The following is a 13,943-nucleotide window of genomic DNA, read 5'->3' as shown; positions in this document are numbered from 1 at the left end:
TCCAAACAAAATAAAGCAGGTTTTCGTTTTATTTTATTTTTAAGTTACAAAGTCTCATTACATAGGTATCGGAGGAATTTGCAGTAGTCCCTGTGAGAAATGCTGGTGTTTCATACCAGGGGGATGATATTGGATTTATAGTAAAAGCTGGAATCAGTGCTTGGCTTTGACATCATATATTCATTCACCTGATACTCAGCAAGTCACTAACCCTCTTTAACTTTCAGATTATTCAAATGTAAACTGGTTATAATGCTATCTATGTACTGGATATTGTATTGTAAAAAATTAGTAATAAAACTAAAATAACATGCAAAAGTACTTTGAAAACTCTGTAGCTCCGTAAATAGGTTTTATTCTAAAAACTGAAAATAACATAAGAGTTCATTAAAGGAAAATCAGAAAATACAATCAACAAATCTACCCACATATAGTCATTCTTAAACTTTGATGCATGCACTTCTAAGTTCTTTAAGCATATACTTGTTTTGTTTACAGATATGATACCATACTTATTATTATTCTTTTGTAAATAACTTTATTACTTAATAACATCATGACTATATTTTTTGTTAATATATATTCATGTGCACTTACAACATTATTTGTAACTGTTGTGTAATACTTCATGATGTAAATGTGCCATAATTTATTTAATAGTCAGATATTGCTGAACAATTAAGTTTTTTACAAGTTTTTAACTGTTACAAAAAATGAATATATTTGAGGCTAAATCTCTGTATATTGTTGGTTATTTGCTTGTTATAAATTCTCAGAAGTGGAAATTCTGTGTCAAAGGGAATGATTGTGACACTATTGGTATTGATATGTGCTTTAGCATCAAGATGCAAAGTGTACATTTCTCCCCTCCCACACTTTACACTAGCCATCATTGGTTTCTTTGATATTAGTAAATATATTTGTTCTAATGCACATTCTTTGACACACCTTCATTTACCCTTTTCTGTCTTTGGACTAAAAAGTTAAATCTGTTGATCCTTTTTCTATTTTATGTAATATAAGTAATTTCTCTCAGGTTGTCTTGCTTTTCACTATATAAAACTATTTAATCTTCATGTAATCAAATGTATCTGTACTTTTCTTTGTGATTTTGCCTTTAATGTTATTCTCAGAAAGTCCTTCTTACCCCAAGATTTTAAATATATTCACCAAAATTTCTGTTTTGAATTTATTTTCTTCATTTAAATAAAATATCTGCCCTGAATTTACTTTGTCTTAAGGTATAAAGTGTAGAAATTTACTTTTCTCCTAAGTGACTCATAGTTTTCTCAGCATGAGCATGTCATCCCCCTGTATTGTCCTTACCCTGTTTTAGTGATCTAGAGTGAGCAGGAAGACCAGAGTCACTACAGTGTTTTTCGTGCTTTGTTATCATGGCCACCTCCCTACCCCCAGAGTCTGTACCAGAGAAAAATGTGTCCAGTGGGAGAGATAGCACCTGCCATCAATACAAATCCCATTTCATTAAACATGGTCTTGTTAGTGTCATGTAGCTTCCACCTTCTACTGATAAAAAATGAGTCATGTTCATAGTTAATATTTGTGCTTTTAATTCAACTTTGATATTAATATTGGAACTTTTAGTGTTTTAAGGTTTAGTATCTCATATCTTTTTTTCTCTCTCTTTTTTTTTTGAGCCAGAGTCTCATTCCGTCACCAGGCTGGAGTGCAGTGGCGCCATCTCAGCTCACTGCAACCTCCGCCTCCCAGGTTCAAGCGATTCTCCTGCCTCAGCCTCCTGAGTAGCTGGGACTACAGGCACGCACCACCATGCCCAGCTAATTTTTTGTATTTTTAGTAGAGACGGAGTTTCACCATGTTGCTCAAGGATGGTCTCTATCTCTTGACCTCGTGATCTGCCTGCCTCGGCCACCCAAAGTGCTGGGATTACAGGCGTGAGCCACCGTGCCTGGCCCCTATCTCTTTATTTTTAAACTGCCATTTAAATTTAGATTTTGTCTCTCGTGTATAGCATGTAATGCCTTTAATTTCAAAATTATCTGAGAGTATTTCTCAATATGCAATATGAGAGTAATATGTTTGTATTTGTGATTTCTGGTATGTTTGGTTTTATTTATCATCTTTTTCTTTATTAAAAACACTTTGATATTTTCTTTTTAAATTTGTCTATATTTTGCTATTACTTGATTTGTTTTTATCCCTTGCATTTTTTATTGATATGCAAGTCAGAAGCCCATTTCTAGTCTATCAATGTTTATATTTAAATGTTTAGAAAACATAATTATACCATTTTTGTCCATCAATATCGAGAATAAAACTGGACTTGCACCTGTGAAAGATAAGAAATGCGACCTGCCTTTACTTCTATCTTCTTCCACACCTTGAATCCTAGTGTAAGAATGCCTAAAAATTCAAATCAATACTATTATTCATGATTTTATATTATTTATCTTTATTTTTAGAATCATTTATTTACATTTTCACCTGCTACATTTTTATCCTACATTAACAATTATTATTTAGACCTAACTAATTCTGAGTTTTTATTATTTACCATCTTTTCTCTGTAAGTCATCTTCCTTATTTCTATGTTCTTCATTTTGATTCATTGCTCAGCTGACTCAAGCAGTTTGAGTAACTGTTTTCAGGAAAGGTACATGGAGAATATGCTTTGAGTTGCTGCATGTTGGAGTGTCTGTCTGTTGCTCCCGAGTGTGAACAGTACTTTTCCTGGAAATGGATTTATTGAGTCATAGTTACTTCCCTGCAAACTCTGCACATAACTGCTTGAAGCTGCATTTACATAGTACACTTTTTTTAACCAAAAAAGTCTCAATTGTATTTACTTGGTATAGTTTCAGAGGACACTGAAACAGATTAAGGGGCTAAAGCCACCCAAGCCACTCCTTCATGCCTTCGTAAACTGTCAGGCTTGGTTCTGTATGCTGACATTGTCAAGTGAGTTCAGATTTATGACATTTCCTTGATACCCAGAGATCCAGTAGACTGTGGGATCAGAGGTTCTTGTAGTAAGAGAATGGCAACTTGAGGAGAGAATTCACCTCTTTTGGCCAATTGATCCTCCATCTACATCAGCCTTAACTCTCCAAGCCTGGGCGGAGGTGGTGGGTCCAGGTGCAGGAGGGGAAGGTTAGAAGGATTGGGGATTTCCCTTATCTCAGGTTAACCTAACATCATTCATCAAAGGCCAATTTTGTTTTTTTAGCTTTTATTTTAGGTTTGGATGTACATGTGAGGTTTGTTACATAGGTAAACATGTGTCAGGAGGTTTTCTTTTTACATATTATTTCATCATCCAGGTATTAAGCTTAGTACCCAAATAGTTATCTTTTCTGCTGCTCTCTCTCCTCCTACCCTCCCCACTTAAGTAGACCCCAGTGTCTGTTTCCTTCTTTGTGTTCATAAGTCCTTATGATTTAGCTACCACTGAGAGGTGAGAACATTCAGTATTTGGTTTTCTGTTTCTGCACTAGTTTGCTAAGGATAATAGCCTCCAGCTCCATCCATGTTCCCACAAAAGACATTATCTCATTCTTTTTTTATGGCTGCATGGTATTCCATGGTATATATGTACCACATTTTCTTTATCCAATCTGTCATTGATGGGTACCTAGGTTGATTGCATGTCTTTGCTATTGTAAATAGTGCTGCAGTGAACATTCATATGCATGTATCTTTATAGTAGAATGATTTATATTCTTCTGGGTATCTACTCAGTAATGGGATTGCTCAGTCAAATAGTTCTGCTTTTAGCTCTTCAAAGTATTGCCATACTGCTTTTTACAGTGGTTGAACTAATTTACACTCCCACCAACAATGTATAAGTGTCCCCTTTTCTCTGCAACCTTGCCAGCATCTGTTATTTTTTGGCTTTTTAGTAATAGCCATTCTATTACTAAATAGCATGTGAAATGGTATCTCATTGTAGTTTTGATTTGCATTTCTCTAATCTGTGATATTGAGCTTTTCTTCATATGCTTGTTGGCCACATGTATGTCTTCTTTTGAGAAATGTCTGTTCATGTCAAAGGCCAATTTTGTCAGTGCCCCAGTTCTGCTCAGTATCTGCCCTCTTTGTTCTCTAGTCTTAGGCACAGGCTGTGAGCATTGTCTCAGGATTCATGGCTCTTGGGATGGAATTTGAGTCCTGTGTTGGAGGCTTCAGTATGACAGAAACTTCCTGAAGACTTCTCCTACTGAAGCCTCCTGTGTTGGAGGCTTCTCCTCCTGAAGAGCCTCCAACACAGGAGACTTCAGTAGGACAAAAAAATTGTTCCTCATCAGCTACCTTGTCTCCAGCCATAAGGTAAAATGAGGCATTATTGGAGGCTCCATCAAACAGGTTCTCCTTCGTTTGACTAATGGAAGGAGCCTGGTCTTTCGGGTGTTTCTCCTTTGAAGTATATCTTACTAAAATGCCTTACGTCTGAAGTTCATTTGCAACCTCATATGCAACTCTTGCTAATGTGTATCTGCTCACTAGGTGTCTAGTCTGAGGAGATGACAAGAGCATCATTTACTCCCTGTGCTCATTCCTGAAACACCTTATTTTATGGTGGTGGAAACTGAGATCTGGCCAAAGTTTGATGACTTGCCCAGGCTGGCATTAAAATACAGTTCTCTTCTACCACCCTTTTCTGTCTTCATGCTATACTCCTTGAGTTGATGACCACAAGTTTAAGTTTAGTATTGCCATAAAGTTGGGGTTGGGGCTTTGTATGCAATGGAAATGTTACTAAACATCCAAAGTTTACTGTCTTATTTGCATATATTCTGGATAGCAAAGTAAAAAAGTAAAGTACTCATGGAGCAGGAAGAATAAAATTTTAGCGATTAGTAAAAAGTATTTTGTTATACAACTTCTGAATAATTTTATTTTAAAATTATATTTATAAAGGCCTTTGTTTTTTGGTTAAATTTACAATATAGGTTAGAAGAAATCTGATTAATTTTATTTTTACTTCTTTTTGCAGCAGCAAGATTAAGAAAATTGTGCGTTCAATTGTATCATCCTTTGCATTTGGGTATGTGAGACATAGAAAACACCATGTATTAAATATATCTGAGACTTGGCTGGGCGCAGTGGCTCACGCCTGTAATCCCAGCACTCTGGGAGGCCGAGGCGGGCGGATCACCTGAAGTCAGGAGTTCAAGACCAGCCTGGCTAACATGGTGAAACCACATCTCTACTAAAAATACAAAAATTAGCCAAGCATAATGGTGGGTGCCTGTAATCCCAGCTACTCAGGAGGCTGAGGCAGAAGAATCGCTTGAACCTAGGAGGCATAGGTTGCAGTGAGCTGAAATTGCACCATTGCACTGCAGCCTGGGTGACAGAGCAAGACTCCATGTAAAAAAAAAAAAGAAAAAAATATATATGAGTCTCATATATATGAGACTTAATATTTCAATGAGGAACACTGAAATCAAATAACAAGAAACCATTTTTTGTTATATATATATGTCTCATATATATGTTACATAACATGTTATATATGTTTTGTTTCGTTACATATATAACATGTTATATATATAATATATAATATATAATATATGATATATAGTTATTTATAATTATATATAATTATAAATAATTATATATAATTATAAATATATATAATATATATAATATATATAACATGTTACATATATTTTGTTATATATGTCTCATATATGTTATATACATATATAAGTCTCATATATATGTTTGTTATATATATATGAGTCTTAATACTTCAATGAGAAACACTGAAATCAAATAACAAGAAAGCATTTCCACTGTCCATCAGTTGCTAAGTAGCCATGTGCCCCAACTAATGTAATCTAATTTATCATGGAATTTTGGTTTAAACTGGACATTCAGACTTGCAAATAAATGGCTTTTGCCTAAGATTAATAGTAACATATTAATATTGTTTTTCTTCCATCTGCAAAGTAGAAAACAATATAATATTGTTTTTCTTCCATCTGCAAAAGTAACGTTAATGAAAATCAAATGTTAAAATTCTATAATTATAAGTAAAGTGTTTTATTAAGTACCTTATACATCTAGAATTACTCTTTAATTCCAGAAACAATTTACTTAGACTCTTCTCTACATAAGAGTAAGATTTCATACTATGATATAGATTTATGCAATATAATTGTTTCCTTTTGAGTTAATAATATTTGAATTTCAGCTGCAAGTTTTTAAAAAAGTACTTCGAAGACTAATTCATCTTCATAGATTAGGCAAATAGTCTAATCAGTTTATGGAGGAAGTATTTAGAATATGTAACAGCAAGTGGCAGGAGGTACTTTAGAGTTCAAGACTCATAGGCCCATCACTATGCTAGAAGTACCCATAAATATGGAATCATGTACTTGTTGAAAATGTCACTGATGGGCTGGGCGCAGTGGCTCACGCCTGTAATCCCAGCACTTTGGGAGGCCAAGGCGGGTGGATCACGAGGTCGGGAGATCGAGACCATCCTGGCGAACACGGTGAAACCCCGTCTCTACTAAAAATACAAAAAATTAGCCAGGTGTGGTGGCGGGTGCCTGTAGTCCCTGCTACTCTGGAGGCTGAGGCAGGAGAATGGCGTGAACCCAGGAGGCGGAGCTTGCAGTGAGCAGAGATCGCGCCACTGCACTCTGGCCTGGGGGACAGAGCAAGACTCCGTCTCAAAAAAAAAAAAAAAAAAAAATGTCACTGATGAAAAATCTTGGTCTTTTAAGAGCTTATGTTACTCATGCTTTCATTTGGTTTTTATTAATAAATTCTTTAGAATTATCCAGATTAATGAGGGTTTATTTTTTATGAGAAATTGGTATAAACTTCTTAGGAAATTCTCAAATTTTAAGAAGAGTTTGCAAACAGACACAGGTGATTTTAATTCAGTTTTACTTTTCTCTCTTGAGGTGTTGGTCTGATGTGTCTACTCTAAAAGGGCATGATAATATCTTGTGAAGTGGTTTGGTGAGAATTTTGTTTATTAAGAACTGCTTCTATTGGGTGAAAACAGTGATTTTTCTGAGATTCTAAGGCATTACAGTTTTTCCTGCCACTGGGCAGCTTGATACTAAATAATAACATTTTGGTACCTGATCAGTGGCCTAAATATAGTATAGCTATAGGGACAAACGCCCCTTTATCTTTGCATTTATTTATTTATTTATTTTAGAATATTTGGAGTTTTCCTGGTCTTACCGGATGTCACTCTCCTCCTTGCCGACCTAATTTTCACTGATAGCAAACTTTATATTCCTTTGGGGTATCGTTCTATTTCTCTAGCTATTGCCTTATTTTTTCTCATGGATGTTCTTCTTCGAGTATTTGTAGAAAGGTAAGTTTGATTATTTTTATAATGCATTAAGCTATTTTGTACTTTTATAAGAAGCACTTTGGGAGGCTGAGGTGGGAGGATCCCAAGGTCAGGAGTTCGAGACAATCCTGGCCAACATGGTGAAACCCCATCTCTACTAAAAATACAAAAATTAACTGGGCGTGGTGGTGATTGCCTGGAATCCCAGCTGCTTGGGAGGCTGAGGCAGGAGAATCGTTTGAACCTGGGAGGCAGAAGTTGCAATGAGCCGAGATCACGCCATTGCACTCTAGCCTGGGTGACAGGGCAAGACTCCATCTCAAAAAAAAAAAAAAAAAAAAAAAAAAGCAGCATTTTAAAATAATTAACAGGAGCATTCACCACAAACTGACTTAAGGGCCTTTGGGCCTTATGAGAACATTGGCGGTAGTCTGGCGGTACCCCCCTTGGCCTGTGTTTGAGGTGGCCATGGATTGATGCTCCTCTGCCTTTGGACAGGGGTGGAAAGAGTGGGAGGGACTGCATCTTGTGGTTTGAGTGACAGCTCAGCCATAGCACAATAAAACACTAGGTAGACTTTTAAAGTTTTTGATCTAGGCCCTGATTCCCAGACAGCACCTTTGGATCCACCTGGAGGCTAGGAGAACTTGCCATCCTGAAGAGAAGGACACAGGCCTGGCTGTTTTTACCATGTGATGACTGTAGAGCCCCAGGGCCTTCAGCAAACTTCTGCAATAGCTAAGGAGTGGTTACAGCAGGTCTTGGGCAAGACCCAGTGCTGTGCTAGCCTCAGGTCTGACCCAATGCAGTCACAGTAATGGTGGCCACAGGGGTGCTTGTGTCACTCAACCCCAAGCTTTAGGTGCCTCAGAACAGAGAGAGAGAGACTCTGTTTGTTTGGGAGAAAGTAAGGGAAGAAAACAAGAGTCTCTTTTTGGTAATGCAGAGAATTATCCTGGCTCTTGTCCAAGACGATTAAGGCAGTACCACTATGAGTCTGCAAGAACCACAGAGTTTAGGAGGCTTGGGGTGCCCCCTGAAGCAGATAACAGTTTAGATCACAATATCCAAGTTCTTCAAATATCTGGAAAGCCTTCCCGAGAAAGATGGGTACAAACAAGCCCTGACAGTGAAAACTACAATAAATACAGTGAAAACTACAATAAATACCTAACTCTTCAATGCCCAGACACCAAAGAACATCTGCTAGCATCAACACTCTCCAGGAAAACATGACCTCACCAAATGAACTAAATAAGACACCAGGGGCCAATCCTGTAGAAACAGAGATATGTGACCTTTTAGACAAAGAACTCAAAATAGCTGTGTTGAGGAAACGCAAAGAAATTCAAGATAACACAGAGAAGGAATTCATAATTCTATTAGATAAGTTTAACAAAGAGATTGAAATAATTTAAAAGAATCAAGCAGAAATTCTGGAGCCAAAAAATGTAATTGGCACGCCAAAGAATGCATTAGAGTCTTTTAATAGCAGAATTCATAAACCAAGAGAAAGAATTAATGAGCTTGAAGACAGGCTATTTCAAAATACATAGAGGAAACAAAGGAAAGAATAAAAAACAATGATGCATGCCTACAGGATCTAGAAAATAGCCTCAAAAGGACAAATCTAAGTGGTATTGGCCTTAAAGAGGAGGTGGGGAGTGTAGAAAGTTTATTCAAAGGGATAGTAACAGAACGTCCCAAACCTACAGAAAGATATCAATATCCAAGTACAAGAAAGTTACAAAACATAAAGCAGATGTAACTCAAGACTACCTCAAGGAATTTAATAATCACAGTCCCAAAGATCAAGGATAAAGAAAGAATCTTAAAAGCAGCAAGAGAAAAGAAACCAATAATATACAATGGAGCTACAATATATCTGGCAGCAGACTCTTTAGTAGAAATGTTTCAGGCCAGGAGAGAGTGGCATGACATATTGAAAGTGCTGAAGGAAAAAAACATTTACCCTAGAACAGTGTATCCAGTGAAAATATCCTTCAAAGTGAAGGGGAAATAAAGACTTTTCCATACAAAAGCTGAGCGATTTTGTCAACACCAGACCTGTCCTAGAAGAAATGCTAAAGGGAGTGTTTCAATCAGAAAGATAAGGACATTAATGAGCAATAAGTAACAACCTGAAGGTATAAAACTCACTGGTAATAGTAGGTATACAGAAAAATGCAGAATGTTATAACACTGTAACTATGATGTATAAACTACTCTTATTCTAAGTAGAGAGACTAAACTATGAGCCAATCAAAAATATTAACTACAACTTTTCAAGACATAGTGGTATAATAAGATATAAATAGAAATAACAAAAAGTTAAAAAATAGGGAGACAAAGTTAAGTTGTAGAGTTTTTATTAGTTTTCTTTTTACTTGTTTATGAAAACAGTGTTATTATAAGATTAAAATAATGGATTATAAGATAGTATTTACAAGCCTCATGGTAACCTCAAACCAAAAAACATAACAATGGATACACGAAAAATAAAAAACAAGAAACTAAATCATATCACCAGAGAAAATTACCTTCACTAATGGAAGACAGGAAGGAAAGAAGGAAGAGAAGACCCCAAAACAACCAGAAAACAAATAACAAAATGACAGGAGTAAGTCCTTACTTATCAATAATAACATTGAGTGTCAGCAGACTAAACTTTTCAGTCAAAAGACAGAGTGGATGAATGGATGAAAGAACAAGACCCATCCAGGCGTGGTGGCTCACGCCTGTAATCCCAGCACTTTGGGAGGCTGAGGCAGGCAGATCACAAGGTCAAGAGCTAGAGACCATCCTGGCAAACATGGTGAAACCCTGTCTCTACTAAAAATACAAAAATTAGCTGGGTGTGGTGGTGTGCACCTGTAGTCCCAGCTACTCAGGAGGCTGAGGGGAGAATCGCTTGAACCCGGGAGGCAGAAGTTGCAGTGAGCCGAGATGGTGCCACTGCACTCCAGCCTGGTGACAGAGCAAGACTCCATCTCAAAATAAATAAACAAATAAATAAACTAAAAAGACTCATTGATCTGTTGCCTACAGGAAACACTCTTCTCCCATAAAGACACACGTAGGCTGGAAGTGGTGGCTTACTCCTATAATCCCAGCACTTTGGGAGGCAGAGGCAGGTGGTTTACTGGTGGTCAGGAGTTCAAGACCAGCCTGGCCAATATGGTGAAACCCCGTCTCTACTAAAAATATAAAAATTAGCTGGGTGTGGTGCCGGGCACCTGTAATTTCAGCTACTCATGAGGCTGAGGCAGGAGAATCACTTGAACCTGGGAGGCAGAGGTTGCAGTGAGCTGAGATCATGCCACTGCACTCCAGCCTGGGTGACAGAGTGAGACTCAGTCTCAAAAAAAAAAAAAAAAAAACCCAAAACCAAAAACATGCTAATATATCTGATAAATATTGATGCAAAAATCCTCAACAAGATACTAGAAAACTGTATTCAACAATATATGGGAAAGATCATTCATCATGACAAGTGGGATGTCTCTCTGGGATGCAAGGATGGTTCAACATTTGCAAATCAACCAATGAGATATATTATATCCACACAATAAAGGATAAAAACCGTAAGATCATTTCAGTTGATGCTGAAAAAGCATTTGATAAAATTCAACATCCCTTCATGGTAAGCACCCTAAAAAAACTGAGTATAGATGTAACACACCTCAACATAATAAAAACCATATATGACAGACCCACAGTCAGTACCATACTGAATGGGGAAAAACTGAAAAGCTTTCCTCTGCCATCTAGAACACAATGAGGATGCCCACTTTTACCACTGTTATTCAACATAGTACCAGAAGTCCTAGCTAGCGCCATTATAGAAGAGAAAGAAAGGGAATAAAAAAAGAAATCCAAATTGGGATGGAAGAAGTAAAATTATCCTTGTGTTTGCAGATGATACATTTTATTTGGAAAATACTAAAGACTCCACAGAAAAAAACTATTAGAATTGATAAATTCAGTAAAGTTGCAGGACACAAAATCAATATACAAAAATCAGTAGCATTTCTATATATCAACAGTGAACCATTTGGAAAGGACATTTAAAAAGTGGTCCTATATACAGTAGCCACAAATAAAATTAAATACCTAGAAATTAACCTAACCAAACAAGTGTAAGATCTTTATAATGAAAATGGTAAAACACTGATGAAAGAAATTGAAGAGGACACCAAAAAATGGAAAGAGATTCCATGTTCATGGATTGGAAGAATCAATATTGTTAAAATGTCCATACTATCCAAAGCAATTTACAGATTCAATGCACTTCCTGTCAAAATATGAATGACATTCTTCACAGAAATAGAAGAAACAATCTTAAAATTTATGTGGAGCCACAAAAGACCCAGAATAGCCAAAGCTATTCTAAGCAAAAAGAACAAAGCTGGAGGAATCACATTACCTGACTTCAAATTATGCTACAGAACTATATAACCAAAACACCATGGCACTGGCATAAAAACAGACACATAGACCACTGGAACAGAATAGGGAACCCAGAAACAAATCCACACACACTTACAGTGAACTCATTTTTAATAAATGTGCCAAGAACATACATTGAACAAAAGATGTCTCTTCAACAAATGGTTCTGGGAAAACTGGATATACACATACAGAAGAATGCACCTAGACCCCTACCTCTCACCATATACAAAAATCAAATCAACATGGATTAAAGACTTAAATCTAAGACCTCAATGAAACTACTATACTACAAGAGAACATTGGGAAGAATCTCCAGGACATTGGTCTGAGCAAAAATTACTTGGGCTATACCCCATAAGCACAGGCAACCAAAGCAAAAATGGGCAAATGGGATCACATCAAGTTAAAAAGCTGCTTCATATCAGAGGAAACAATTAACAATGTGAAGAGACAGCCCACAGAATGGGAGAAAATATTTGCAAACTACCCATCTGAAAAAGGGATTAATAACAAGAATATGTAAGGAGCTCAAACAACTCTCTAGGAAAAAATCTAATAATCTAATTTTTTAAATGAGCATAAGATTTGAATAGGCATTTCTCAAAAGAAAACATACAGATGGTAAACAGGCATATCAAGAGATGCTTAACATCATTGATCATTAGAGAAATTCTCAGTGTAGAAAACTACAATGAGATATCATCTCACCCCAGCTAAAATGGTTTATATCCAAAAGTCAGGCAATAACAAATCCTGACAAAGATGTGAAGATAAGAGAACCCTCATACACTGTTCATGGAAATGTAATTTAGTAGAACCAATTGGAGAACAGTTTGGAGGTTACTCAAAAAACTAAAACTAGAACTACCATATGATCCAGCAATCCCACTGCTGGGTAGATACCCACAAGAAAGGAAATCAGTATATAGAAGAGATATCTGCATTCCCTGTTTGTTGCAGCACTGTTCGTAATGGCTAAGATTTGGAAGCAATCTAAGTGTCCATCAACAGATGAATGGATAAAGAAAATATAGTACATATACACAAGAGAGTATTATTTAGCCATAAAAAACAATAAGATCCTGGCCAAGTGCAGTGGCTCACACCTGTAATCCCAGCACTTTGGGAGGCTGAGGTGGGCAGATCACCTGAAGTCGGGAGTTCAAGACCAGCCTGACCAACATGGAGAAACCCCATCTCTACTAAAAATACAAAAATTAGCTGGGTATGGTGCTGGGCACCTGTAATCTCAGCTACTGGTGAGGCTGAGGCAGGAGAATCGCTTGAACCCAGGAGGTGGAGGTTGCAGTGATCCGAGATCACGCCATTGCACTCCAGCCTGGGCAACAAGAGTGAAACCCCATCTCAAAAAAAAACAGAGATCCTGTCATCTGGAGCAACATGGATGGAACTGGAGATCACTATGTTTGTTAAGTGAAATAAGCCAGGCACAGAAGGATAAACATCACATGTTCTCACTTATTATGGGGCTCTTAAAAAAAAAAAAAAGACAATTGAACTCATAGACCTAGAGAGTAGAAGGATGGTCATCAGAGGCTGGGAATGGTAGTAGGGGCTTGGGGGTGGGGTGGGGGGGATGGTTAATAGGTACAAAAAAATAGACTGAGTAACGCCTACTATTTGATAGCACAACAAATTGACCATAGTCAACAATAACTTGATTGTATATTTTTAAATGACTGAAAGAGAGTAATTGGATTGTTTGTAACATGAATGACAAATGCTTGAGGGGATAGATACCCCATTGTCAACAATGAGGGTGATTATTACACATTTAGTTATATCTCTTATTATACTTGAATTGCCATGTTGGTGTTTTAGTCACATATAAGTGTCAAATGATGAATATAATTTTATTGTTTGAAAAATTCCCATGAACGTTATATTTTTCCTTTAGTCTACTCTAGAAAATACATTTTAAATAATTCATGATAGTAGAATTCTTAATGGGGATGAGTCAATAGTTTGTGGTCTTTAAATATTCCTATCTCTTCTTGCAGGGGGGAATGAACTTTTTTTTTGTTTTATATTACAGGAGACAGCAGTATTTTTCTGACTTATTTAACATTTTAGATACCGCCATTATTGTGATTCCTCTGCTGGTTGATGTCGTTTACATTTTTTTTGACATTAAGTTTCTTAGGAATATTCCCAGGTATGAAAC

General features: G+C 36.7%; 1 protein-coding gene across 1 annotated transcript in view; it reads left to right on the top strand.

Annotated features, from left to right (window-relative positions):
• Nucleotides 1-13,943, top strand: part of LOC129011229 (phosphatidylinositol 3,4,5-trisphosphate 3-phosphatase TPTE2-like) — an 87,119-nt gene that overhangs the window by 19,368 nt on the left and 53,808 nt on the right. Inside the window, exons 7-9 of the mRNA XM_054445978.2 lie at nt 4,976-5,026; nt 7,166-7,327; nt 13,815-13,934. Coding sequence (XP_054301953.1) covers nt 4,976-5,026; nt 7,166-7,327; nt 13,815-13,934 — 333 coding nt within the window. The remainder of the gene's footprint in view (nt 1-4,975; nt 5,027-7,165; nt 7,328-13,814; nt 13,935-13,943) is intronic.

This window comes from Pongo pygmaeus, chromosome 14, assembly GCF_028885625.2.
Source record: "Pongo pygmaeus isolate AG05252 chromosome 14, NHGRI_mPonPyg2-v2.0_pri, whole genome shotgun sequence".
NCBI classification, from domain to species: domain Eukaryota; kingdom Metazoa; phylum Chordata; class Mammalia; order Primates; family Hominidae; genus Pongo; species Pongo pygmaeus.
The sequence above is the reverse complement of the archived record's forward strand: the minus strand, read 5'-3'. Positions and strand labels throughout refer to the sequence as shown.